General features: G+C 41.5%; 1 protein-coding gene across 1 annotated transcript in view; it reads left to right on the top strand.

Annotated features, from left to right (window-relative positions):
* The first annotated feature begins 932 nt into the window (after window positions 1-932).
* Window positions 933-23,078, top strand: part of LOC126198811 (lipoyl synthase, mitochondrial) — a 118,276-nt gene continuing 96,130 nt past the window's right edge. The window contains exons 1-3 of the mRNA XM_049935381.1: window positions 933-1,149; window positions 1,228-1,548; window positions 2,331-2,487. Of these exons, the coding sequence (XP_049791338.1) occupies window positions 1,084-1,149; window positions 1,228-1,548; window positions 2,331-2,487 (544 nt within the window). The 5' untranslated portion in view covers window positions 933-1,083. The remainder of the gene's footprint in view (window positions 1,150-1,227; window positions 1,549-2,330; window positions 2,488-23,078) is intronic.

Here is a 23,078-nt window from a genome sequence, read left to right as displayed (position 1 = left end):
ATTATACAACTGAGTTAGCCATTCGATGTGAGCATAAATGTAAACTATTTGTTGCTGTAGTGTTATATTGTTGCTCAAAATACTTTGATTTTGTAAATAGTCTTCACGGGTTTGCCACCGGATCATGTTGTGCAAATTCCACAGTATTTCCTCAGAGCAACTGTCTGACATCTTCAGGTGTTTCAACCTTGTTGGTGGCTAAGTACGACTCACGCCCCGTTTCTCGGACACGCGCGCGAAGAATGCGCAGCAGCGTAAATTGCGCATGCGCAATGATTTACCATATTCAAACTTCCTCTGCCGAAAATCGCAAATCGACTCTCCCGCACTTACCCCGTGAAGACTATTTACAACACATTCGCCGGGAAAGCTTGAAGAGTTACTTTGATTTGTTAATTTGAATGTGTACACATAAGTATTAATTCTAATGTATGTAATATGTTTTTATTTCTGTTAGTATTCCATGTCGTTACCATGAGTCTTGTCATGAATTAACCATATTGTGTGCTGCTATATTGCTAACATTGTAAAAATACTGACTCGTTCCATATTTTTGCAACTCCATTGCTATCAGGATCAACAGAACTCGCAATAAAATAAATAAATAAATAAACCCGTCTCAAGCAGAGAACAAGAACGTGATATAACATCTAGAGTGAAAACTTTTTTTTTTTCAAATGCGTTTAATTTCAGTGTGTTAATAAATGCTTTCACTGGTAGTACAGTATACCTGTCGGTTCTAAGGATCAAGTTGACTTCATGTAGTACACCAAACAAAAATCAGTGAAATTCGTATTTCTCGCCTAAACTCGGCTCACTTCATGCCTCTGAAGGCGTAGTTACACGTCAGGGGCTACAACGAGTCTGCCCTATTGCAAGTGTTCGATGCCTTTGGGAAGGCGGCTGTATTGTCGTATATGTGGAATGACTATCTTTGAACTTTGAAGTGCCATGAGGGAGTTGCGTAGTTGAGCGTGATGTCTGCTAGTGGAGTCTAGAGCTGTACAAATTAGTGTATGTTGCAAACTGATCTGTTAATGCTTACTGAAAAGTGTCACCTCGTTTAATGTAAATTGAGAAGCAATGAGGTTAAATGGGCTCGTTCAGTCACGGAAGTACTGCCTATTTGGGAGTCGTTCTTCGTTCGAAGTATTGCTGTTATTTACTCTGTTTGTATGTACCATTGTGATGTGTTTACGGGTGTGACTGGATGACTTTAATTTGTAGGGTCATCGGACGAAGTATACGTTGCCGGAAAAAATTAAGAAGAAACTTGCCAGTGGCCCTGGGTTAGAAGAATTTTTGCATGAACCTGAGAGGGACTGGAGCAATTACGATGGAAAATTGAAACGCGAGAAAGGTGAATCTGAACGATTAAGATTGCCACCATGGTTGAAAACGAACATTCCAACCGGAAAAAATTTCAGTAAGATAAAAGACCAATTACGTCAACTGAATTTACATACAGTATGTGAAGAAGCAAGATGTCCCAACATAGGGGAATGCTGGGGCGGTGGTACACATGGAACCGCTACAGCGACAATAATGGTAATTTTACTGTATATTTGCTTTAAAATGATGCTGTGGCTCCCAAGCAATGGTTTATGGTTGTTTTTATCAATTCGTCTACCCCATTCTTCCTTGTGATACAGCATTTTAACTAAAACACGTAATGTTTTGTAGAAAACTCGAGTTCCAAATTGATGGGGTGTTAAATTACTCTTTCAGAGAGACGCAAGTAGGTTTGAAGAAATGAACCTTTCACTTTGCTGTGGATTGAATACCAGTTTTAGATTAACACCTGCTGACATTCCATTGTAGACCCTTGCTTTTCATGGACAGTACTATTACTGGCTTAACTATTCATGCTAATTTTGCTGTTCACCTCACACATTGTTTGCCAGTATTTCTTGTATGCCTTAAAGACTACTGATGCTTTCTTGCATATAAAATTCTAGTACTCGGTCACTTTGCCTTTTTACAACACTGAGGAACATTAACAACACTGCCCAAGACAGAAAACTACCAACTTCAATGTTTACAGTTCTTGAGAATGTACTTTTTGCCATGGTTCACTGAACATACTTTGGTATGACCAAACAACAGTAGAAGTGTGTGTGTGTGTGTGTGTGTGTGTGTGTGTGTGTGTGTGTGTGTGTGTGTGTGTGTGTCTGTCTCTGTCAATTCATATTTATTTATGGAGGTACCAGCTTGAAAATTAATATTTGCTCATTGTATTGAAACTATAAGTTAATAATCTGAAATTTTTTTAACTGAAATCTAAGGAAGTGTAAATATTTCTCATATGGAATAAATGTATTTGTTTACAGTTGTTGGGTGATACCTGCACACGAGGCTGTAGATTTTGCTCAGTGAAAACATCAAGAACACCTCCACCACCTGATCCAAATGAACCATTACATACTGCTACAGCTATTGCTTCATGGGGATTGGATTATGTAGTTCTAACTTCAGTTGACAGGGATGGTATGTTAAGTGTAATTTTGTGTGTGTGTGTTTTTACTAACTGTGGACATACTTAGCTGATTACATTTTTCATAGATGAGTTTAATGACAGATTTTAACAATGGTTAACAAGTCAATTTAGAGTTAACATAGTTAATTTCTGTTTCATGGGTGCAAGTTGTATGTTTACATTACACAAGGGGGCCTTATGGGCTGGCCATCTTCGATTTTCTTCATACCTATTGAAGCGCGTAATTCTTAAAATAACAAAAAAAAAAGGTCAGAAAGTCATCTTGAAAGGTCAGAAGATTTCAAAGTGTTCTTAAGTATGTCGTTTGTAACCTTTTTAACATAACTGTAGGTGGCAGAGTGCATGTCTTGTGATCATAAAGTAGCTGGTTCAAATGTTGCTAGTAGTATAATTTTTGTACTTCTATTTAAATTTGATATTTATAATAAATAGAAATATTAACAAATATAAATGTTAATAAACTCATAGTGAATCATAATTTTTAATAAAAATTCCTTTTTGGTTTTAATTACTACTGGCATGAAAATTCCAGTACTAGAAATAAATTAAAATATGATGCTGAAATGCAAAATGTCAAACATGTTTAAAAAATAATTATTTCTAAATCTCTAAGTACGTGATTATTTTTTAATGAACATTCTTTTTTGCTAGTAAAGGTGGGATTTAAATAAGGTTACTAGCAAGAGTGAAACCACTGGCTTTACAATTATAAGACCACTATTCTACACTATGACATACCGACAACTAAGTAACGAGTGTGTTCTACTTAACAGCCCTTGGAAATCTTCTGTTCTTCAGAGGTGATTTTACTTTTTAAGTTGGGGGATGGGGGGGCTGGGAGACAACAGTCGTACTACTTACGGAAACTCGTGTCTGGACAGTGACTTTTGAATTATGAGATGAAGAAAATCAAAGAGTGCCAGTTCATGTGAAGTCTGCTTGTCATTATCTAGGTAACAGTCACACCATGTAAGAACTTCAACACAATGCAAGGTATAATTTTTCTCTGCATCCTTGCACTCCAAGTTGATGAGATAGAAACCAGTCGAGAAAAACAGGAAGTTCATTTTATGTACCATGTCCAATGAGTCCTGAAAGATAATAGGATAAACACTGGAGCATTTATTCTGGCCTGTAAAGGCATGCCTTTTTCCAAAGAAAATGAAAATAATGGTCTGAGAATGTAACATAAAACTGTGATGTTTCAAAGGCTTGCACTTTGACCACATGTTGTCTCGATATATAAACAACCAATCTGTGGAGATTGTGGCTGGTCATTTTGAGAGAGTGCTCTGTATGGAAAGAAACCACTTTGCATTAACTGTAACTTGCTGACTTGCCAGGTCTTTAAGTAGTAGTGCAAAACACAAGCACACAACCTCCAAATGATTAATGTACTTCCAGTCTCAGAAAAAAAAAATCCAGATCCATACATCCTGTACTGATAACAAAAAATTTGACATGCGTGATATTCAATGTACTAAATGTAGCTAGTGTGTACACATTTTCCATCCTCAATAATAGGTCCCGATGGCCTCCCAAGCATTTCACTTCTGGAAAAAAGATTGTCCCCCACTAATCCTTCTACAGCTACACTGAGGACTTCTGCCTCCTTTCATCGAGCAGAATGGTATCCTCCATAACAAATCTGTTGGAAGTGGCGATTGGGGGGGGGGGGGAGGGGGGAAGGCTACATCCTATCTCTAGACCCACCCCCACATATTACCCCCTTCCCCCCAGTGGGTCATGGTTCTTTTGTGAGTTCGTGCATGGCACCCTTGGGGCCTTGAGCTATTGCTGCCCATTCTTTCTTCCCGTGCTGCATTTCCTTCCCTGTGCTCCTCCCTCCCCCATCCTCACCCTTTGCCCACTCCCACCTCCTCTCCTCTCAGTGTTCTTAATTAAGTTGGGCCGGCTAACCACCTGGTTTCGCACATTCCTTACAGTTTTGTTCTTCTTGCCTGTTCTCTTTCATCCTGTTTGACATTTTTGGTCCCACCTTGGTGTTTGAACTCCACTTCTAAATTTTCTGTATTTAGTGTGCGCTATTTGGGGAAGAACTCTCTCTCTCTCTCTCTCTCTCTCTCTCTCTCTCTCTCTCTCTCTCTCTAGCATCTGCAGCATGGATTCTTCTGCCCCCCCCCTCCCCACTGTAGCCCCCTCCATCTCACTAGGTCACCAGCATACGTAGTCAGTCTGTGGGGTGAGGCTGTTAAGAACTCATCAGGCTGAGTTCTCTTAAAACACAGGGTTCACACTTCTGAGACCTGAGCTGTTGCCTCCACCTGTATACCTAGGAGTGGTTGCTTGTCATTTAGGAGCATTGAAACTTCCAGCAATGGCTGCCTTGCCAAATGGCCCTTTCTGTGGCTCGATGGCACCCATGGAGAGAGCCCCTGATCGGAGCGGGTGGTATTAGGGCAGATGCTGTTTACGTGAAGTGTATCAAACCACAAAATCTCTCAATTCTCAAATGGCCATCTGTTAAAGTGGTAACAGGTCATTGAATGCTGCTTCTTATGACCCTGCAGCCTTCCCTTCCCTGGCTACACCCTGGGATGTGGGCCAGACTTGCCGGCTTGGGGTGAAACACTTTTCCCACTACACGGTCTGTACTAAGTTGAGTGGGGACACGTTTACCACCACAAAGCCGTTGTTTTTTGTGAAGAATATTGAGGATAAGTTTGGCGAAGTAGTCTCTCACTAAGAAGCTATCGGGTTTCCTGTTGATCAGAGCTTCTTATGCCGTCCAGTCTGTGGCTCTTCATGCTCGTTATCATCTTGCCAATATCGCAGTGTCTATTACCCCGTGCTAGTCTCTGGATATGGTCCAAGGAGTGATTTTTCATAGGGACCTTATCCTTCAACTTAATGAGGAACTCCAGGCTAATCTGGAGTGACGCGCGTTCAATTTTTTCACCATGCGCAGAAGGGTAGTAAAGACACACGCCGATACTGGTACCTTTATTCTGGTCTTTGAGGGAGATAAAGTCCTAGAGAAGGTCCAGCTTGTGTGTTACTGATGTGAAGTGAAGCCGTACATCCTGCCATCCATGAGGTGCTTTCGGTGCATGCATTTTGGACATATGTCTTCCCGCTGTATGATGGACACGGACTCCATGAGTGGAGCCCCTGTGTTCCGCCACCTGTGTGTGCAAATTGTCATGACTGCCACTCTGCACACTCACCAGATTTCCCAGCTTCCAAGAAAGAAAAGAAAATACAAGAATAAGTCTCTGGATCGTTTGTTTTATACTGAGGCTTGTCAAAAATGATACATTCCATCCATTGTCGATGTGTTCTACTTTTGCCTGTGTTACATCCATTCGCCTTCCTACCTCTTCCTTACGCCAGTCCTGTCCCCCACTCCTATCACCCTTCCCTGCGATTCCCACTCCCTCTCGCTGGCTGAAGAAGTGTCTGGATCTTGCAGAAGCCTGCTCTCTCTCCATGCCCTGCCCTCCTCAACCTCCAAAAGAGAGAAAGAAGAAGGTGCCATCTCCTCCTTCGCAACAAGAGTCTGACATCTTATTTACGGATGTCACCCCATTGTCCTTGGTGATGGGTGGTGTCCTGGTGGCATGATTCGCTCCAACCTGTTCACCACCCATTAAGATACCCACTCTGTGATCATTCAATGGAACTGTAGTAGCAACTGCTATCACTTCCCTGATTTGTAGTCCCTTATTGCCTTTTACTCGTTAGTTTGTGTTCTCCACGAATCTCACTTTACTGATGCTCACTCATCGTCCCTTCATGGGTGTCGCGCTTTCTGTTAGCGGAACCAGGTCAGCCCTTTGAGGGCTTCCAGTGGCATACGCATGTTGGCCTGTGCAGATATTGTCAGTACATGGATCCTCCTTCATACCACATTGGAAGCGGTTGCCATTTGGGATCAATTGGACTGTGCAATCTCTTATCTCCCTGCTGACAGGCCACCTACAACTGCTGCCCTAACTGCCCTCTTCAGCATCTCTCGCCTCCCTTCCTCCTTCTTTGGGATTTTAATGCCCATCACCCTTTCTGGGGCAGTGCTTCATCTAGTCAGGGGCTCCTCAGTGACCAATTTCTTGTGGATCACGATCTGTGTTTTCTTAATGATGATCCTCCCCTACTCATTTTAGTGCTGCATATGGCACTTTCTCTGCCATTGATATTTCGTTCTCTTCCCCTCCCCTTCTACCTTCCTTACACTGGTTTCCAAATGAGGACCTCTGTGTTAGTGGCCACTTCCTGTTGATTCTCTTGTTTCCTTCCCGCCTCCCCATGACCAGGTTACCCCACTGGGATCTGTCATACTGATTGGCCTCTATATACCTCCCAGGTCATGTTTCCACCTTTTTTGTCAGGTTGCACTGGGGTCATTCCATTTAAAAGGGACCAATATTAAAAAGTCCCCTCACTTGACCCTCTCCAAATCTAATGAAATTTGGCGTAGGTTATATATGGTCTTTATTGCTTAAATATCAAATTTCAGTCCTGTATCCTGAGTGGTTGAATTTTTAGAGGCTTTTAAAGAGAGGCTACTCACTTTCACATCACATCCGAAAATGCAAATGTGCGAAGTTTGCTAGGCTTTTTTAAAAGTTCTACCAGACATTTGGTCATTTGCTCTAGTACACGTAGACTACTGTTTATGCTGAATCACACTATGCCAAAGATTAGGGGTTTAGCCACACCTAAAGCCACACTAAAGATAAGTCTGCAGCTCGTGGTATTGTGGTAGTGTTCTCGCTTCCTGCGCACGGGGCCCTGGGTTCGATTCCCAGCACGTTCAGGGATTTTCCCTGCTTCGAGATGACTGGGTGTCGTCGTATCGTCTTCATCATCATCCATCCTCATTACGGTCAGAGGAAGGCAATGGCAAACCACCTCTGCCAGGACCTTGCCTAGTCAGCAGTGCAGGTCTCCTGCATCGTCCCCCTATGCTCCTTGGAGTATGGGAAATAATAATAATAATCATCATCATCATCATCATCATCATCATCATCATCATCAAATATAAATAAAAGCCTTTAAACTGGGTAAAAAATTTGTCACACTATTCTGAGAGACTAGGTTTGACTGACCACTGCTACTTTTCATGTGAACCGATCGCATCAAAACTTCATAGGGTTAATCCTATCTATGATATCTATATGTCGATTAAATTTAATTAACATTGGATGCCTAGATGAAAAGATACACATCTGCAAAGTTGGCCAAAATTTTCTGTGCGCAAATTTTTTGGGGCAATATCTCAACTGTCTTGTTCAATCCTCTTTTTCTTGCTACAGCTGAAAAAAGCATGCTTCAAACTTTCAAAGCTATATTGTATAATTTCTGGAGCTTGCATATTGATGAGTAAGAATATATGTCAAAAGTAGGAAAAATGGATTATCAATAAATACAAAAAATTAACACAGTTTGAAGTAGTAAATAAAAAAAATTGTAATTGTAGTGTCTTTTAATAGTATAAGATTTGCCTTTGGTTTAAGGAATGTAACTGTGCTAATGGGAACTATTTTTACATTATTTTACATTATAGAATATAAATATAATAAAACCTTAGAAAATGCTAATAAGATTACAAAATCTAGAATATCATAATGGACCACTATGTTGCTTTAGAACATTTTAACTCTACAGTGTGTGGTGGTACGTATATGCATTGTCACTCAGTTTCCATCGGCATAATAAGCAGCAACAGTTTTTTAAGGCTCGATCCTTGCAGCAGTGATAGATTGCTGAATCACCACTTTCAGTTGTTGCTTTTATTGTTGGTTGTTTTCACAGTGTCAGTCTTCTGTGTGGTGTAATCTTTGGTGTTTACATTGTACATTCTTAGTGTTGAGTAATGAGTGTTTCAATAATCAATACTCATTGTTGTAGCTGAAGGTATGCACTAAAACAATATGTTTTGATATGCTTATTTGTATATTTGATACAAAAACAAGTCTGAATCTGATATGCTTCAAATCAGGATATTCAGGAGCTTTCAGAATTGCTTGTTATAGGTTAGTAAACTGTTGTATAAAGTTAACCAAGGGACCCTTGCATCCTGCTACTTTGGTGGATCAGATGGAGTTGATTGTCGTAAGTCAGCACCATTCTATTATGGAAAAAAGGCAACTACAATCAGTTAAGGAAATGTCTCCAGTGGACGAGGAGCGTCTACGACGTAGGTCTGGGCTTGATTTTACTGGAGATACCCAAATTTGTCCATACCATAATGGCTTCTTGATGACAAAGTTTCAATTCCTGCAGAAGACTTGCTGGTAAAGAAAAGCGTGTGATCACGAAGGATTTAACATCAATAACCATTGCAATGTCTCATATGTTGAAGTTACTGAGTAATGATGTTTTTAAATGTGGTCTGAAAAGTTGTACCAAATGTAGGCATAAAGTGGTCCAAAAAGAATCATCCCACCGGGGTAAGCAAGAATCACCATCCACTGGAAACATAGATGTTGTTGATGCTTGCTTTACTGCTAATACTTCATTATCATCGCTTGGAGAGTCAGTGGATTCAATGGTATACATAAAGTGCAAAGTTCTGAAAGCCAAAGGTAATTGCCACAGCTGCGGGTGTGAGCCAAGCAGATATTGCTCAAATACAAATGGAAGAATGCCAAAAATGTAAAGATATGGACATCTTAATTGGAGAACTTAAGATTAAACTTCAGACGTCAAGCAGTTGCTGTAAATTTCAAAGTTTGACCCTGGCCAAATAGCTGGTCTATTGAAAAAATGGCTAAAGAATTTGCTTTTTCAAGTAAAACGATGAAGAAGGCTAGGAAACTTAAGATGGAAGATGGGATTTTGGCAACATCTGTGAACCAAAAAGGGGTAAAAGCTCAGTCTTGAAGTAAAATGTCCTCACTTTTTTTTGTCCTGGCAGAAAGGATTGTGTTGCAGTGAGAATAAATGGGGAAAAGATTCACAAGCATAAACACCTGCTCCCTTGTAACCTGAAAGAAATGTTCATTGCTTATTGTAAGCAATATGGAAATCAACTGAGCTTCTCAAAATTGTGTGAGCTCTGGCCGAAATGGTGTACTAAAAGTCTTCCGGATAACATTCAGTATGTGTATGTACAGTTCCTTTAAATGTCTAAAGTTGGCTTCAGCAACATCCAGCCTAGATTACTGCAAGAATTTGATGAAAAAAACTGTATGTAGTTTGGAATCAAAAGATTGTATGGAGCAACATTGTGAGGAATGGCCAGGAAAAATGCAACTAGAGGCTTTTCTTAAAGATGCTTTTAAAGACTACGACTTGAAGAAACAACGGAATACAAGCAATGGGTCCATACTGACACACAGTAGACATGCCAGGAGCTGTTAAAGATCTCATGGAGGCACTGATTTTGAAAATCAACAATTTAAGAAGCCACCACTTTGTGCCAAAATGCTAATGTTTGTACCTTAAGCAGCTAAAAAGAAATCTTGACGAAAATGAATTAATTATATTGATGGATTTTGCTGAGAATTATTCATTTGTTATTCAGGATACTCTGCAAAGATTTCATTTGGAGAATAGTCAGGCCACATTGCATCCATTTGTTGTCTAGTTTGGTGGCGAAGAATGTCAAGAGTATTAGCATTTGTATGATCAGCAACTGTCTCCGTCATGATACCATTGCTGTTCATGTCTTTCAAATAACGTTTATATCTTGTTTAAAGACAAAGCTTGAAAAACATTAAGAACATTTATTACTTTAGCGATGTTTCAGCTGCTCAGTATAAGAATTTCAAAAATTTCATCAATTTATGTCTGCATGAAAAGGATTTTGGCATCACTGCCGAGTGGAATTCTTTTGGAACAAGCCATGGTAAATCGGCTTGTGATGGCATTGGAGGAACAGCAAAAAGGCTAGCAGCCTGTGCTAGTCTACAGAGACCCTTAATAACCAAATATTGACTCCATACAATTTCATCAAATTATCTGATGATGGTATTCCAGTCATTAAGTTTTTTTATGCACCAAACGAAGAGACTGGAAAAAAAATCTGCCTGATCAAGAAACAAGGTTTGCCATGGGACATGCAATACCTGGAACAAGAGAAAATCAATTTAAGCCAGTTAATTGTAATCAGCTCAGAGCAATTAGAGGTTTAAATGATGCTACAGAATTCACAGTTCATGCCTTTGAGGCAGATGAAGAAATTCCAGCAATGTCAATTGCAAGTTTACAACCAGGACAACATGTTGCAGGTATGTATGCCAATTTATGGTGGTTTGGAAACAAGTGAATTTCCACATGAACAATAAAGATGTCCTCATCAGCTTTATGCACCCACACAGTTCTGCTTATTTCTTCCACTGGCCAACTGCTAATGACACTTGCTGGATTCTGAGCAACATATTTTCATGATTTAAGAAGCACCATCAGGATCAGGATGACAATAAAGTTGTCCACAATTTGCCCTTGACAAAATTGTAGAACTGTTAAACCAAAAATGGAACTGACTCATTAGTATTTTTGTTTTGCAAATTTTCTTTGTTGTGTATTATACTTGTTTTTATGGCATGTGTTAAATTGATGTTTGAAACTGATTTATATACTGGAATAAAAAGATTGATTATGAAACTTAATGAGCAAAGTATTTCACTTTTCAGTCTTCTCGAAGTGCTAAAATAATACCTTTGGAAACCTATTCATACTCATCAATATGCAAGATCCAGATATTAAACAATATAGCTTTGGAAGCTTAAAGCACTCTCTTTCCAGCTGTAGCAGGAAAAAAAGATTGAACAATACACAGTTGAGATATTGCTCCCCAAAAATTTTCTAAAATGTGCACCTAGAAAATTTTGGCCAAGTTTGCAGATGCGTATCTTTTCATCTAGGCATCTAATGTTAATTAAATTTGATCCATTTATAGACATCACAGGTAGGAATAACCCTCTAAAGTTGTGGTGTGATTGGTTCGTATGTAAAGTAGCAGTTGTTGGTCACATCTCGTCTCTCAGAATAGTGCAACAAATTTTTTTAGCTACTTTTGAGGCTTGTATCTATACTTAGATGTGGGTAAATCCTTAATTTTTGCCATGGTGTGATTCAGCATAAAAATGTATCTATATCTATTAAAGCAAAGCCTAGCAAACTTGGCACATTTACACCTTTGTATTTATTGCAAAGATGAGTAGCCTCTCTTGAAAAGCCCCTAAAAATTCAACCACTGAAGATACTGGACTGAAATTTGGTACACAAACATCAAAGACCACATAGAATCTTCACACAAAATTTAATTAGATTTGGAGACAGTTGAGTGGGGGACCCCTGGTCCCCTTGATGTGGAATGACCACCTGACCACCTGACCACCTGACCACCTGACCACCTGACCACCTATGCCCCGTTCTCCGTGACCCCTCTGGGGGTGGATTTACAGCTTTACATCAAATCCCTTTTTGCTCAGTCGTGGGCTAACTCTTGGGAGACTTACTCCTTGTCTAGTAAACTCCATGCAATCAAGGAGACTTCAACCGTGTGATGTTCCTACCTCTGCCTCTACCGTCAGAAATCTACCATCCTCAGCAGTCTCTGTATTGCCCATACTAGGTTGACCTATTGATTTTTACTCCGCAGTGAGCTGTATGTATCAGGAGACTGATATTCTCATGTATAAAGACAATAAGTTCCCTATGGACACATTTATCACAAATGAACTGAAGTGAAGCAGAAAGTAGATTGCCTCCAAATTTCAGTATATCAGTCTCACTCTTTGGCAATGTTGCTCTCAAGCAACATTCTGTATTTTTTGTGTAATGAATAAATATTACAATTAAAACATTTATCATTATTCTAAGTCTATATAATGAGGACAAACCAGAAAAAAAAAATTTCTCTGCATCTTTTATATTTTCCAAATAAAGGGTTAACTGAAATTAAAACTCTGAGAAAAGAAGAAGAAAACAAGTTACAAAGGTTAAAGAAAGAAGGAAACAAAGGGACAGATTGATCGGGTAACACTAAGGACTTCAGATTCTTGAATATCACAAATGGAAATAAAAGATTGGTACAATCCCATGTGCTATCAGCATACATTGAAATGCGATATAAATATTTGCCATTTTCACCCTCTCCTTCCCCCGATCACTCACAGTGATTATCTGATGGAACTGCAATAACCACTTCCGCCACTGTGCTGAATGTAATAACATCCTATCCAGTGGTTGGCGATGCCCTGCAGGAAACAAGATTCACAGCATACAGCTTTCAATTGTCTACATTAGTCTTATTTGTAGTTATTTCTTACTATTACTTACTGCTAATGTCTCTCTTTTTCTTTAAAATCATCTAGCTGTTTGTAATAGTAAAACTGTGATTATTGCTGATGCTTGATTACATTACTCTCACCTTCTTTATTAGCTATGTTAACTCCTAATGAGAAAAATTACAACCAGTGTCCTTAAGTTGATTTCTAATTGATTTGTAGCTTTTTATGCAGCCTTATAGTTGTGAAATAAACTTTTCTCTGCTTGTGCAATTGGCCCTGTAAATTGTCCTACTTTTTCTTGCCATGCTAAGCTGTACAATGTGTGACAGAGGGTTAATTGTTTCATACGTGTCACTATTTTACCCATATCTTCTCCCAGTGAATATTCCTCCTATTTACCTTACATCTGGAATCTCAGAAAACTTTAGCTCTGTGATCTTCTCTCCTTCAGAGATCACAAATGAGGTGTGCGACATTGTGGTCAATCCTGAGCGATGTGGGTCAGTGTCCATCACTTCAGGTAGAGGCAAACTTGTCAGATGGCCTCCCGAAGGCTGCCTAGAAGCACTTGGCATAGCTATTTGGTGGACATTGTAATTTGTAATCCATATCTGCAAATCTTGAAGAACTGGGCCTTCTTTTTCAACAACAAAATTTTGACACAATCAAACTGTCTGTAACTTGTCTGAAACTGTGTATATAATTTGCATATGTTAATATTCCACTGGAGAAAAATATAAAAGTATGAGAAAGAAAATAGCTGGCCATTACGCATCTCTTTGGAAGGGCTGACAGATTGGACAAATGCTGCTGGGGTGTTGCTTATATGCGATCTGACAGAAAGCCCAAAGTTGTGAGCACATGGAACCGTAATGAAGAAAGATGGGTGGAATTCACCTTCATTGAAATAAGTATACAAAGCCAGAAGTTTAACTGGTCTTGTCTATAAGCTTCCAAAACTTAGCTTGGTGACTTTCTTCATCAAAATTACATTCACTTCAGTGCTGACATGAATATTTCATTGAAAAGGGAGACAAGAACATACTTGTTGAAAGTCACTACTTTCTCAATAAACTTTAGAAGATCGATTATCTGCAATAATGTGAGTATTCGCCAGTTGAAATGCACATCTTCAGGGTATAATTTGCAATGAAAAAGATAGCCAAAGTAAGAGATATAGGAGAAACCTTTATAGTTGAGCTCTTTGAACATCATTAGTTTATATAACAATAGTTTGACCATGTATATCCCTTGGTGATATTTTTGACTTCTTCACAAAGGCTGTAATAATGCATTTAAAATTAAAAATATAGTCTCTTATGCTACTTTTATGAGATAACTTTCCATACTGTTTGAAGCATAAAATGAGATGTACTTTCCTCCCCTTTAAATACATACAAATTGAACAGCTTAATTCTTCCAAATACAAGATTAGTAATTAATTCTAAAAGGCCATTTCACTTCTGTCACAAGTTTCCTGTTGCTTATATAAGAGTTCTTGGGAATTCTGCCCAACTCCAGTGCACAACTCCAGGGAATACTTATTTCTGCGTCAGCAGGAATTTCCTCTCGCTAAGTTGCTGCGACTATCATCCCATGCTGAAGAGTTTTACTATATAAACAGCTTTTGTTGTATCACTCGTAGGTAAGATTAAGCAGTGATACTCATTACTTATTTGGAGTGGTATGTTTTGTACACCTTGGCTCCAGACCTCTCAGCACATGATGTAATATTCCTGGTCTACTCCTCACAGTCCCCAAAGCTCAAATCGCATCGTGTAATTTGTAGTAACATTAAAGATATTGATTAGAAATCACTGAAAGCTGACTCCTCAGAAACCCAGTGGCCTCAAAGGATGAGAGCACTCACATTTGATTGCGAGAAGTTAGTGATAGCTCAAAACTTTGTATGACAAATGCAGTCCTATATGTACAGTTCACAGTATTTTAAAAAAAATAAAAAAAACAACAGCAACATTGGACACTCCTGCTCCTTGGCTGACAATTGACTTACATCAAATGATGATCAATTAGGGGTTCTTCTCACAGATGTTCCAAAGCTGGAATACATTATATGATGCCTGAGATTCTCTGGAAGAATCTCTGTAGCTTAAATGTTTGAAAAGAAAAAGCAGCAACTGATTTTTCAGGTATCATCTGACGAATAGAATGAATTTTTCTCAACACTAGTTAAAGCCAGTGCCGGGTAGAGCTATTGCCCTAAAGAATCCCTGCACTACATGTGTAACTACGGCACGTCCAGATTAAAACACAAGTGAGAATGAGAATCTCTCCTGAAGTGATAAAAAACAGTATCAGCGTAACAAAGAACAAAAATGTTTCAGGTAGCTGAATACCTGTCTTACTTGTCATTAGACATATTTAATTTTTCTCTTGTGAATAGAAAATATACCAGTCGTGGAAAACCACAGTCCAACCTATCCTTAAGAATGAAAACACTATAACTTTGTGATTGCCGACCAGTCAGTATCTTATCAACTATACTCTAAGCCAAGGGATTGTGTATTACCAAATTATTGACTACTTATATTACAAAATCAGTCTGGCATTTGTAAACACCATAGTACAAACACTGAATTAAGGTAACTGATGACTGAAAAAAAGGGGGGAGGGGGGGGGGGGGGCATGGACAATTGCGAGGCCACCATATGGAACTAATAGACTTCAGCAAAGCATTTTATACTGCTCAGAAAAATGCAACAGCTAAAATTGTCAGATAGTATGCTGAAGTGGTCTGAAATCTACTCGAGAAACAGACAGCAACATGTTGTCTTTGGGAATGAGAAGTTGCCCTGGGCTCTTGGTCCCTCGTAAGTCAATGATGTATTGTTACTTCTTTCGTCCTGCAAGTATTGTTTCTAAGCTGTACATCCAGCTTTACCTAAGTGCCAGAACTGAAGATGTCAACACTGCTACTGTCCATATGAAGGATAATCTTTCTCAGTAGTAAGATGAATGCAAAACCTGGGACTTAGATGAATATGAAAAAGTCCCTACTAATTTTAGAATCTCATTAGAATTTAAAACATTCTGTGTTCTGTGAACAGTTTCCTCCTGTTCTTCTCTATGGTATTCCAGTACATTATCAAAAACCAGTGAAAAACATGGATGTGACATGGGATGAACACCTCAACTGGATGGAAAATATTGTTGAAATATGCTGGAAAACTTTCTTGTGTGTCTAAAAATGGAAACTCCAAGTTGGAATGTCAACAATATTAGGAAAAGGATAGATTGCTACTTACCATGAAGATAACCTGTTGAGCTGTAGACAAGTACGATGGAAAGACTGTTACACATTACAGCTTTTGGCCAAAGCCTTCTTCGGCCAAGAAAACATACGCACTCACACAAGCGAGCACATATTATGGACAGGACCGCTACCTCTGAAAGCTCCCACCAGATTCCGATCAGCCTTCTCATCCTGCTTGCTAAGTCTCCACTGACCTGTGGGTCTGGTGACTTTTCCAAATTCCTCTTCCTTCTATTTCAACCATTCTGCCAGGAGGAGGAGGAGGAGCCACTGGCTCCAGAGGCTTGCGTACTAATACTTTTTATATGTGTGTTCTCCTGCCATCGCTGGGTGAGTAGATTTTTTAATCTGTGCAGTTACTTTGAATTTTCAAAAACTGATTATTTTTGTTGATACATTATACTTTCTGTATCAAGGAAAATTCACTAGAGAAAAATATAAAATTATGATACAGAGAAATGCAGGCCAGTATCTACCTTAAGTATGTGAATTATCAGTATTGTTGATAAGCACATATGAAAATATGGGACACTACCCTATCTGGTGGAACTTGATAGAGAGGGGGATTGGTCAAAGAAGCTTAAAAAGGAAGGGCAGGTCACTCAGACTTCAGAATGAAAGAGATCCACATTATACAAGGTGGACATAAAGACTTAACTTGATTGCAAAAATTTGATAAAAAATTATGCTAGATAGAGGTTCTCTCCCCCTCCCGTGAGGGGGGCGAGTTGCGTTTTGCAGGAGCGATGCTTTCTAAAGCCGTGCTGATGCATGGACAGCAACTTCTCTGTCTCAAGGAAATTCATTATATTCAAACTGAGAATATGTTAGAGAATCCTGCAACAAATCTATGTTAAGGATATTGGTCTGTAATTTTGAGGATCTGTCCTTCTACCCTTCTTACATACAGGCGTCACCTGCGCTTTTTTCCAGTTGCTCGGGACTTTGCGTTGGGTAAGAGATTCGCGATAAATGCAAGCTAAGTAAGGAGCCAATGCAGTGGAGTACTCTCTGTAAAACCGAATTGGAATCCCATCAGGACCTGGCGATTTATTTATTTTCAACCCATTCAGCTGCTTCACAACCCCAGGGATGTCTTATCACTATGTCCTCATACGGGAATCTGTACGAGGCTCAAACGGCGGTATGTTTGTACAACCCTCCTGCGTGAAAGATTTCTCAAATGCTAAATTTAAAATTTCAGCTTTCGTTTTGCTGTCTTCCGTTGCCAGGCCAGACTGATCAGTGAGTGATGGGATGGAAGCCTTAGACCCGCTTACCGATTTTACGTAAGACCAGAATTTCCTTGGGTTTACAGCAAGATCTTTTGCTAAGGTACGACGGTGGTAGTGGTTGTATGCTTCGCGCATTGCTCTTTTTACAGCAGCATGAATCTCTTCTAACTTTTGCCTGTCCTCATTCTCCCGATCTTTCTTGTACCATGAGTGCAACTGTCTTTGCTTCCTGAGCATTCTCTGAATTGTGCTGTTAAACCACGGTGGGTCTTTTCCGACCGTAACCCACTTTTTCGGCACGTACTTTTCCAAAGCGTGATTTACAATGTGTTTAAAATTTGCCAATAATTCTTCCACATCCATCGTACCGGAAGTAAATGAAGTCGATTCATTTAATAAGTGGGATGGCAACAACTGCTTATCTGCTCTTTCTAGTAAGAATACTCTCCTAGCCTTCTTGACCGACTTTTTAACTTTCGTAACCATAGTCGTAATGACAACATCATGATCACTAATCCGTGTTTCAACATTGACACCCTCGATGAGGGCAGGTCTGTTCGTGGCTACCAGATCTAAAATATTTTCATTATGCGTCGGCTGTCGATTTAGCTGCTCAAGACAGTTTTCGGATAATGTTTTCAAAAGTAATTCACCATCCATAAAACTTTGATGTAAGCTACCATTACCAACAAACTGTGTAGCTGTATTTAGCGTAGTTCCTTAGAAATAAAGTTTTGTAATCAGGAAAACACTTCATACTCACCCTGTTTTCTTTTTATGTTTTTGTTCATTGTCTAATGTGTACGAGGTCTGTTCCAAAAATTCTGGAACATTTGTAATTTTGCGTCAATGGTATGTCGGAGCAAAATGCGGTTGGCATCCCTACACTCGCTTGTGTTGAATGTGTAACTGCCAAAAGTTTCATTGTTATATGTCTGTTAGTTATTGTTCACTGCTGTATCGAGGACATTGTGTTGCACAGTTTGTGAATTACATGATGGCAGTGTTAGAGGAGCAATGCGTCTGCATTAAAATTGGCATGAAACTCGAGAAAATCTTTAGAGAGACACACCAAATGATGCAGGAAGCCTACAGTGATGAGTGTGTAAGCTGTACTTGGTGTTAAGAATGATTCACATGGTTTAAAAGTGGCCAGACAGAAGTTAAAGCTATGACTGTCGTTGAGGATGCCCTTTGATGTCTACTGATGGTGCTCATTTCAGGAACATCAATGAAGTTGTGTGCGCCAATTGAAGACTGTCTGTTCAGGAGATTGCAGAAGAATTAACATTTCAGTTGGATCGCATTATGAAATCCTGACACAGTGTCATGGAATGTGTTGTGTTGTCACCAGGTTCGTGCCATGGCTCATGTGTCAGGACCAGAAAGACCTTTACCTTGCAAGCTGTGAATGAAGAACTTTAAGATTGCACAAATGAGAACGAGATGTTCCATAAGAGAATCATAACTGGTGATGAGATGTGGGTCTAGGGCTATGATGTTGAGACCAAGATTGAGTCTTCACAGTGGGTCTGGGAAGGTTCTGAAAGACCAAAGAAAGCTTGTCTGGTCAGGTCAGATGTCGAAGCCGTGCTGATAGTTTTCTTTGAATTTGAAGGCTTAGTTCATCATGAATTTTTGTTACAGGGACAAACTGTTATAGATAGTATTATTAGGATGTGTACACACACCTGCGAGAAAGTGTGAGAAGGAAATGGCCTGAAATGAGATAAGGCAATTCATGTCTCTTGCAACACGGTAATGCACCAGCACATTTGTCCCTGTTGGTGCATGACTATTGCACAAAATACGAAATCACTATGTTGCCTCATCCTCTCCACTCTCCAGACCTGGGCGCTGTGGACTATTTTTATTCACAAAGTTGATAATACCAGTGAAAGGACGAAGATTTGCAACGATAGGCGAGATAAAAGAAAATTTGCAGGTGGCACTTTGCGTGACCTGGTAAGGGTTGTACCAAGACTGCTTCCGGAAGTGGAAATGGCATTGGGAGTGGTGTATCAATATTGAGAGAGTTTATTTAGGAGACCATGCACAATAAATAAAAGGTAAGCATAGAAAAATTTCCTCCCTGGGCACTCACCACTCTTCAAAGAGTTTGCTCTTGGCTACTATGTGGCCCCAGCCTTTACAGAACCTTTTCCATTTCTGTGCTGCATGTATGTCCTCCTACTATTGTCTCCCGTCCCTTGGGAAACATGGCTGGGATAGTTTTGGGAATGAGTTCTGAAGTTCCAGTAGCTTGGCATCAGAACAGTCCTTCCACTGTTTTTTCTTTCTTTGTTCTGCATATCCTGTCCTGTCTCTGTTTCAGCATTGGAGACTCCTCTCTTTCTTATTCTTCCATGTGTGCTCCTGAAGGCCAACCCACAGGACTGACGTGTAGCAGGTGAGTAGGTAACACAATTCCCGGTCCCGTATCAACAGGTAGGGTTTGCACGTATCCCCTGGTTCAGACCAGGCCCAGGGAAGGGTGATGGCCTGAGCTGTGACCTTCCAAACTGTCAATTGGTCCCTCTATCAGAAGTGAGGGTGATGTGACCTGAGGTGTGAACAATCACCCAAGGTGGGTGAGCCCCCCTGAGGTGGGGGCCCCCAGTTGGAAGGAGTGCTCCATTAGACACACTGGCAATTGGGTGATTTTCTCCCATCTCGGACTACATCTATTAAATGTAAACGGAGTGAGGCTAAAGATTTAAAGAATTTCCCAGTTACACCTCAGTTTCTCGTGGTATCATGTACTGAAGATGGTCAGTCCTTTGCTGTATTTAACCCATTTATTACACAGAAAGGTGTTGATGAAATTGCATGCCATGTAAAATCCTACTCTTCTTTATGTAATGGCACTTTGCTTTTGGAGACCAATTGTGATATTCAAGCCCAACAGCTGCTTGCACCTTCACTGCTCCACAGCTATCCTGTTCGTGTCGGGTCCCATCGAGTGCTGAATTCTTCTCATGGTGCTATCTACACTAGGCTGCTCGATGATCTGACAGTGAATAAGGTTGATGCAACATTAGTGCCTACCTGCACTCTTTTCCTTGTGTTTGAACGAGTAGTGCTTACATCAAAGATCAAAGCAGGCTACGAAGTCACTGTGGTCCGACCGTACATTCCAAACCTGATGCGCTGTTACCAGTGTCAATGTTACAAACACACTCGAATGTCGTATCAAAACACGGCCAAATATGTTTCTTGAGGTAGGGATGCTCACGAGGTTGTTGCCTGCCACCTTCTACCAGCTACATAAATTTCAATGGCGACCATGCAGCTTCGTCCCAAGAATGTCCCATGTATCTTGAGGAGGGGGCTGTCCAGGGCATCCAGGCGAACGGAAAAGTGCCTTACCCTATCGCTCGCAAGTTGTTGGCTAGTCAAAAGCCCTGCATTTTACCATCTGGCACTTAATATATTATTCTTGCTATGCCTTGCTCCACCCAGAACATGGCCAGCTGGCTTGTGACCTCAAATTCAGCACTGCAGCTGTCAAGTTGTCCAGTGTCATGGTAGTATCCCAGTCATCATCTCCTCCAGCTGTGCAACAAGCCACCAAATATTCACCTCCAGCGACGAAATCACCTGCAACACAACCGGCAGGCTGGAAAGGAAAGAAGGAATATTCGGCCGAAAACTATTTACGTACCTCCAGCCAACAAGCATCTGAGTCATCATGTGCCAAAGAAAGACAAATTGTCTTCTTCCCTGGCTCGTAGATCCTCTCCCACAGTGTCACTGCATGATACCCCACCTGCGGGTCCGATGGTTAGAATAGGCCCGAGGTATTCCTGCCTGTCGTAAGAGGCGACTAAAAGGAGTCCATCCCCCTCAAGGGGGTAGTTAGCGCCTGCGTCCGGAGACGGACGGTTCCACGACCTATATTTGTGGTCATTTTGGTTTTTCCCTTCTCGTTTCTTCCTTCCTTTGGTTGGTTCCTTTCTTTGTTCTTCTCCGTCTCACTGTCTTCCTTACTCTTTCCCTTGCCTTCTTCTGCTTGCCTTCTTCTGCTTGCCTTCTTCTGCTTGCCCTCTTCTGCTTGCCCTCTTCTGCTTGCCCTCTTCTGCTTGCCCTCTTCTGCTTGCCCTCTTCTGCTTGCCCTCTTCTGCTTGCCCTCTTCTGCTTGCCCTCTTCTGCTTGCCCTCTTCTGCTTGCCCTCTTCTGCTTGCCCTCTTCTGCTTGCCCTCTTCTGCTTGCCCTCTTCTGCTTGCCCTCTTCTGCTTGCCCTCTTCTGCTTGCCCTCTTCTGCTTGCCCTCTTCTGCTTGCCCTCTTCTGCTTGCCCTCTTCTGCTTGCCCTCTTCTGCTTGCCCTCTTCTGCTTGCCCTCTTCTGCTTGCCCTCTTCTGCTTGCCCTCTTCTGCTTGCCCTCTTCTGCTTGCCCTCTTCTGCTTGCCCTCTTCTGCTTGCCCTCTTCTGCTTGCCCTCTTCTGCTTGCCCTCTTCTGCTTGCCCTCTTCTGCTTGCCCTCTTCTGCTTGCCCTCTTCTGCTTGCCTTCTCTGGTCTCCGCCTCGGCATTTGAGACAGTCTGTCCTCTCTCTCTCTTCCTTTTCCTCTTCTTCCTTCCTCCCTGTGCGCGCCTGAAGGCCGACCCACGCGTTCGCACGCGTAGCTGGTGACGGGGTAACGCGTAATTCCCCGCCCTGGGTAGACAAGTAAGGCACGCACGTACCCCCTGGTAAAGGCCAGGCCCGGGGAGGGGTGATTGCCTGAGCTGATACCTTCTGACCATGCCGATTGGTCCCTCCGTCTGCTTCTCGGGAGGTGTGACCTGAGGTGTAAACATTCACCTAAGGCGGGAGTGCCCTCTGATAAGGGTCCCCACAAGGAAGGAGCGCGCCATCGGAGACGCTGGCAATCATGGGGGATTCCTCCGCAATGGATTTTTCTTCTTCTCTCTCGACTTCTGCCCACAAACGGAAACATGACCAGCCACCAGTGACAAAAGTACTACCGCCTGCCCCACAGTTCCTAGTTGTTTCTCGATCTGAGGACGGCAAGGATTTCTCCTCTGTCAACCCTTTCGTTATCCAGAAGGGCGTAGATGCCATAGCCGGATCTGTCAAGTCGTGTACCAGGTTGCGTAATGGTACCTTGTTACTAGAAACTGAGAGCGCCTTTCAGGCACAGAAACTGCTTCGAGCCACACTCCTGTACATGTTCCCTGTCCGGGTGGAGGCTCACCGAACTTTGAATTCGTCTCGTGGTGTGGTCTACACTAGATCCCTCGACGGATTGACTGACGAGGAGATTCAGTCTTTCCTCGCTGAGCAGGGCGTGACGGCTGTCCATAGGGTCATGAAAAAGGTCAACAATGACCTTGTACCGACCCGGACACTTTTCTTGGCCTTTGATAGTGTTCAGCTGCCATCGCGCATCAAAGCAGGCTACGAGGTTATTTCTGTTCGCCCCTATGTCCCGACACCTACGCGCTGCTACCAGTGTCAGCATTTTAATCACACTCGCCAGTCTTGTTCAAATGCGGCTAAATGTGTCACTTGTGGCAGGGATGCCCATGAGGGTGACTGTCCACCTCCGTCTCCTCGTTGTGTGAACTGTCAGGGTGACCATGCAGCGTCCTCCCGCGACTGTCCCATCTATAAGGAAGAACGTTGTATCCAAGAAATTCGGGTCAAAGAGCGTGTCCACCTCGGCTGCTCGCAATCTGTTTGCTAGTAGGAAGCCCACGCTGCTCCCAGCGGGGAAATACACTACTGTCCTCGCCTCTCCTCGGACTACCAGGGAGGTGGCAACCCAGACATGCGATCTGACCTTCAGCACCACGGTCGTCCGTTCGGCCAGTGGTAAGATCGCGCGGTCGACGTCCCCTCCTCCTCCCATCACCCCACAGACACAAG

Source organism: Schistocerca nitens, chromosome 8, assembly GCF_023898315.1.
Source record: "Schistocerca nitens isolate TAMUIC-IGC-003100 chromosome 8, iqSchNite1.1, whole genome shotgun sequence".
NCBI classification, from domain to species: domain Eukaryota; kingdom Metazoa; phylum Arthropoda; class Insecta; order Orthoptera; family Acrididae; genus Schistocerca; species Schistocerca nitens.
Note: the sequence above shows the minus strand (reverse complement) of the source record. Positions and strands in the feature narration are given on the sequence as shown.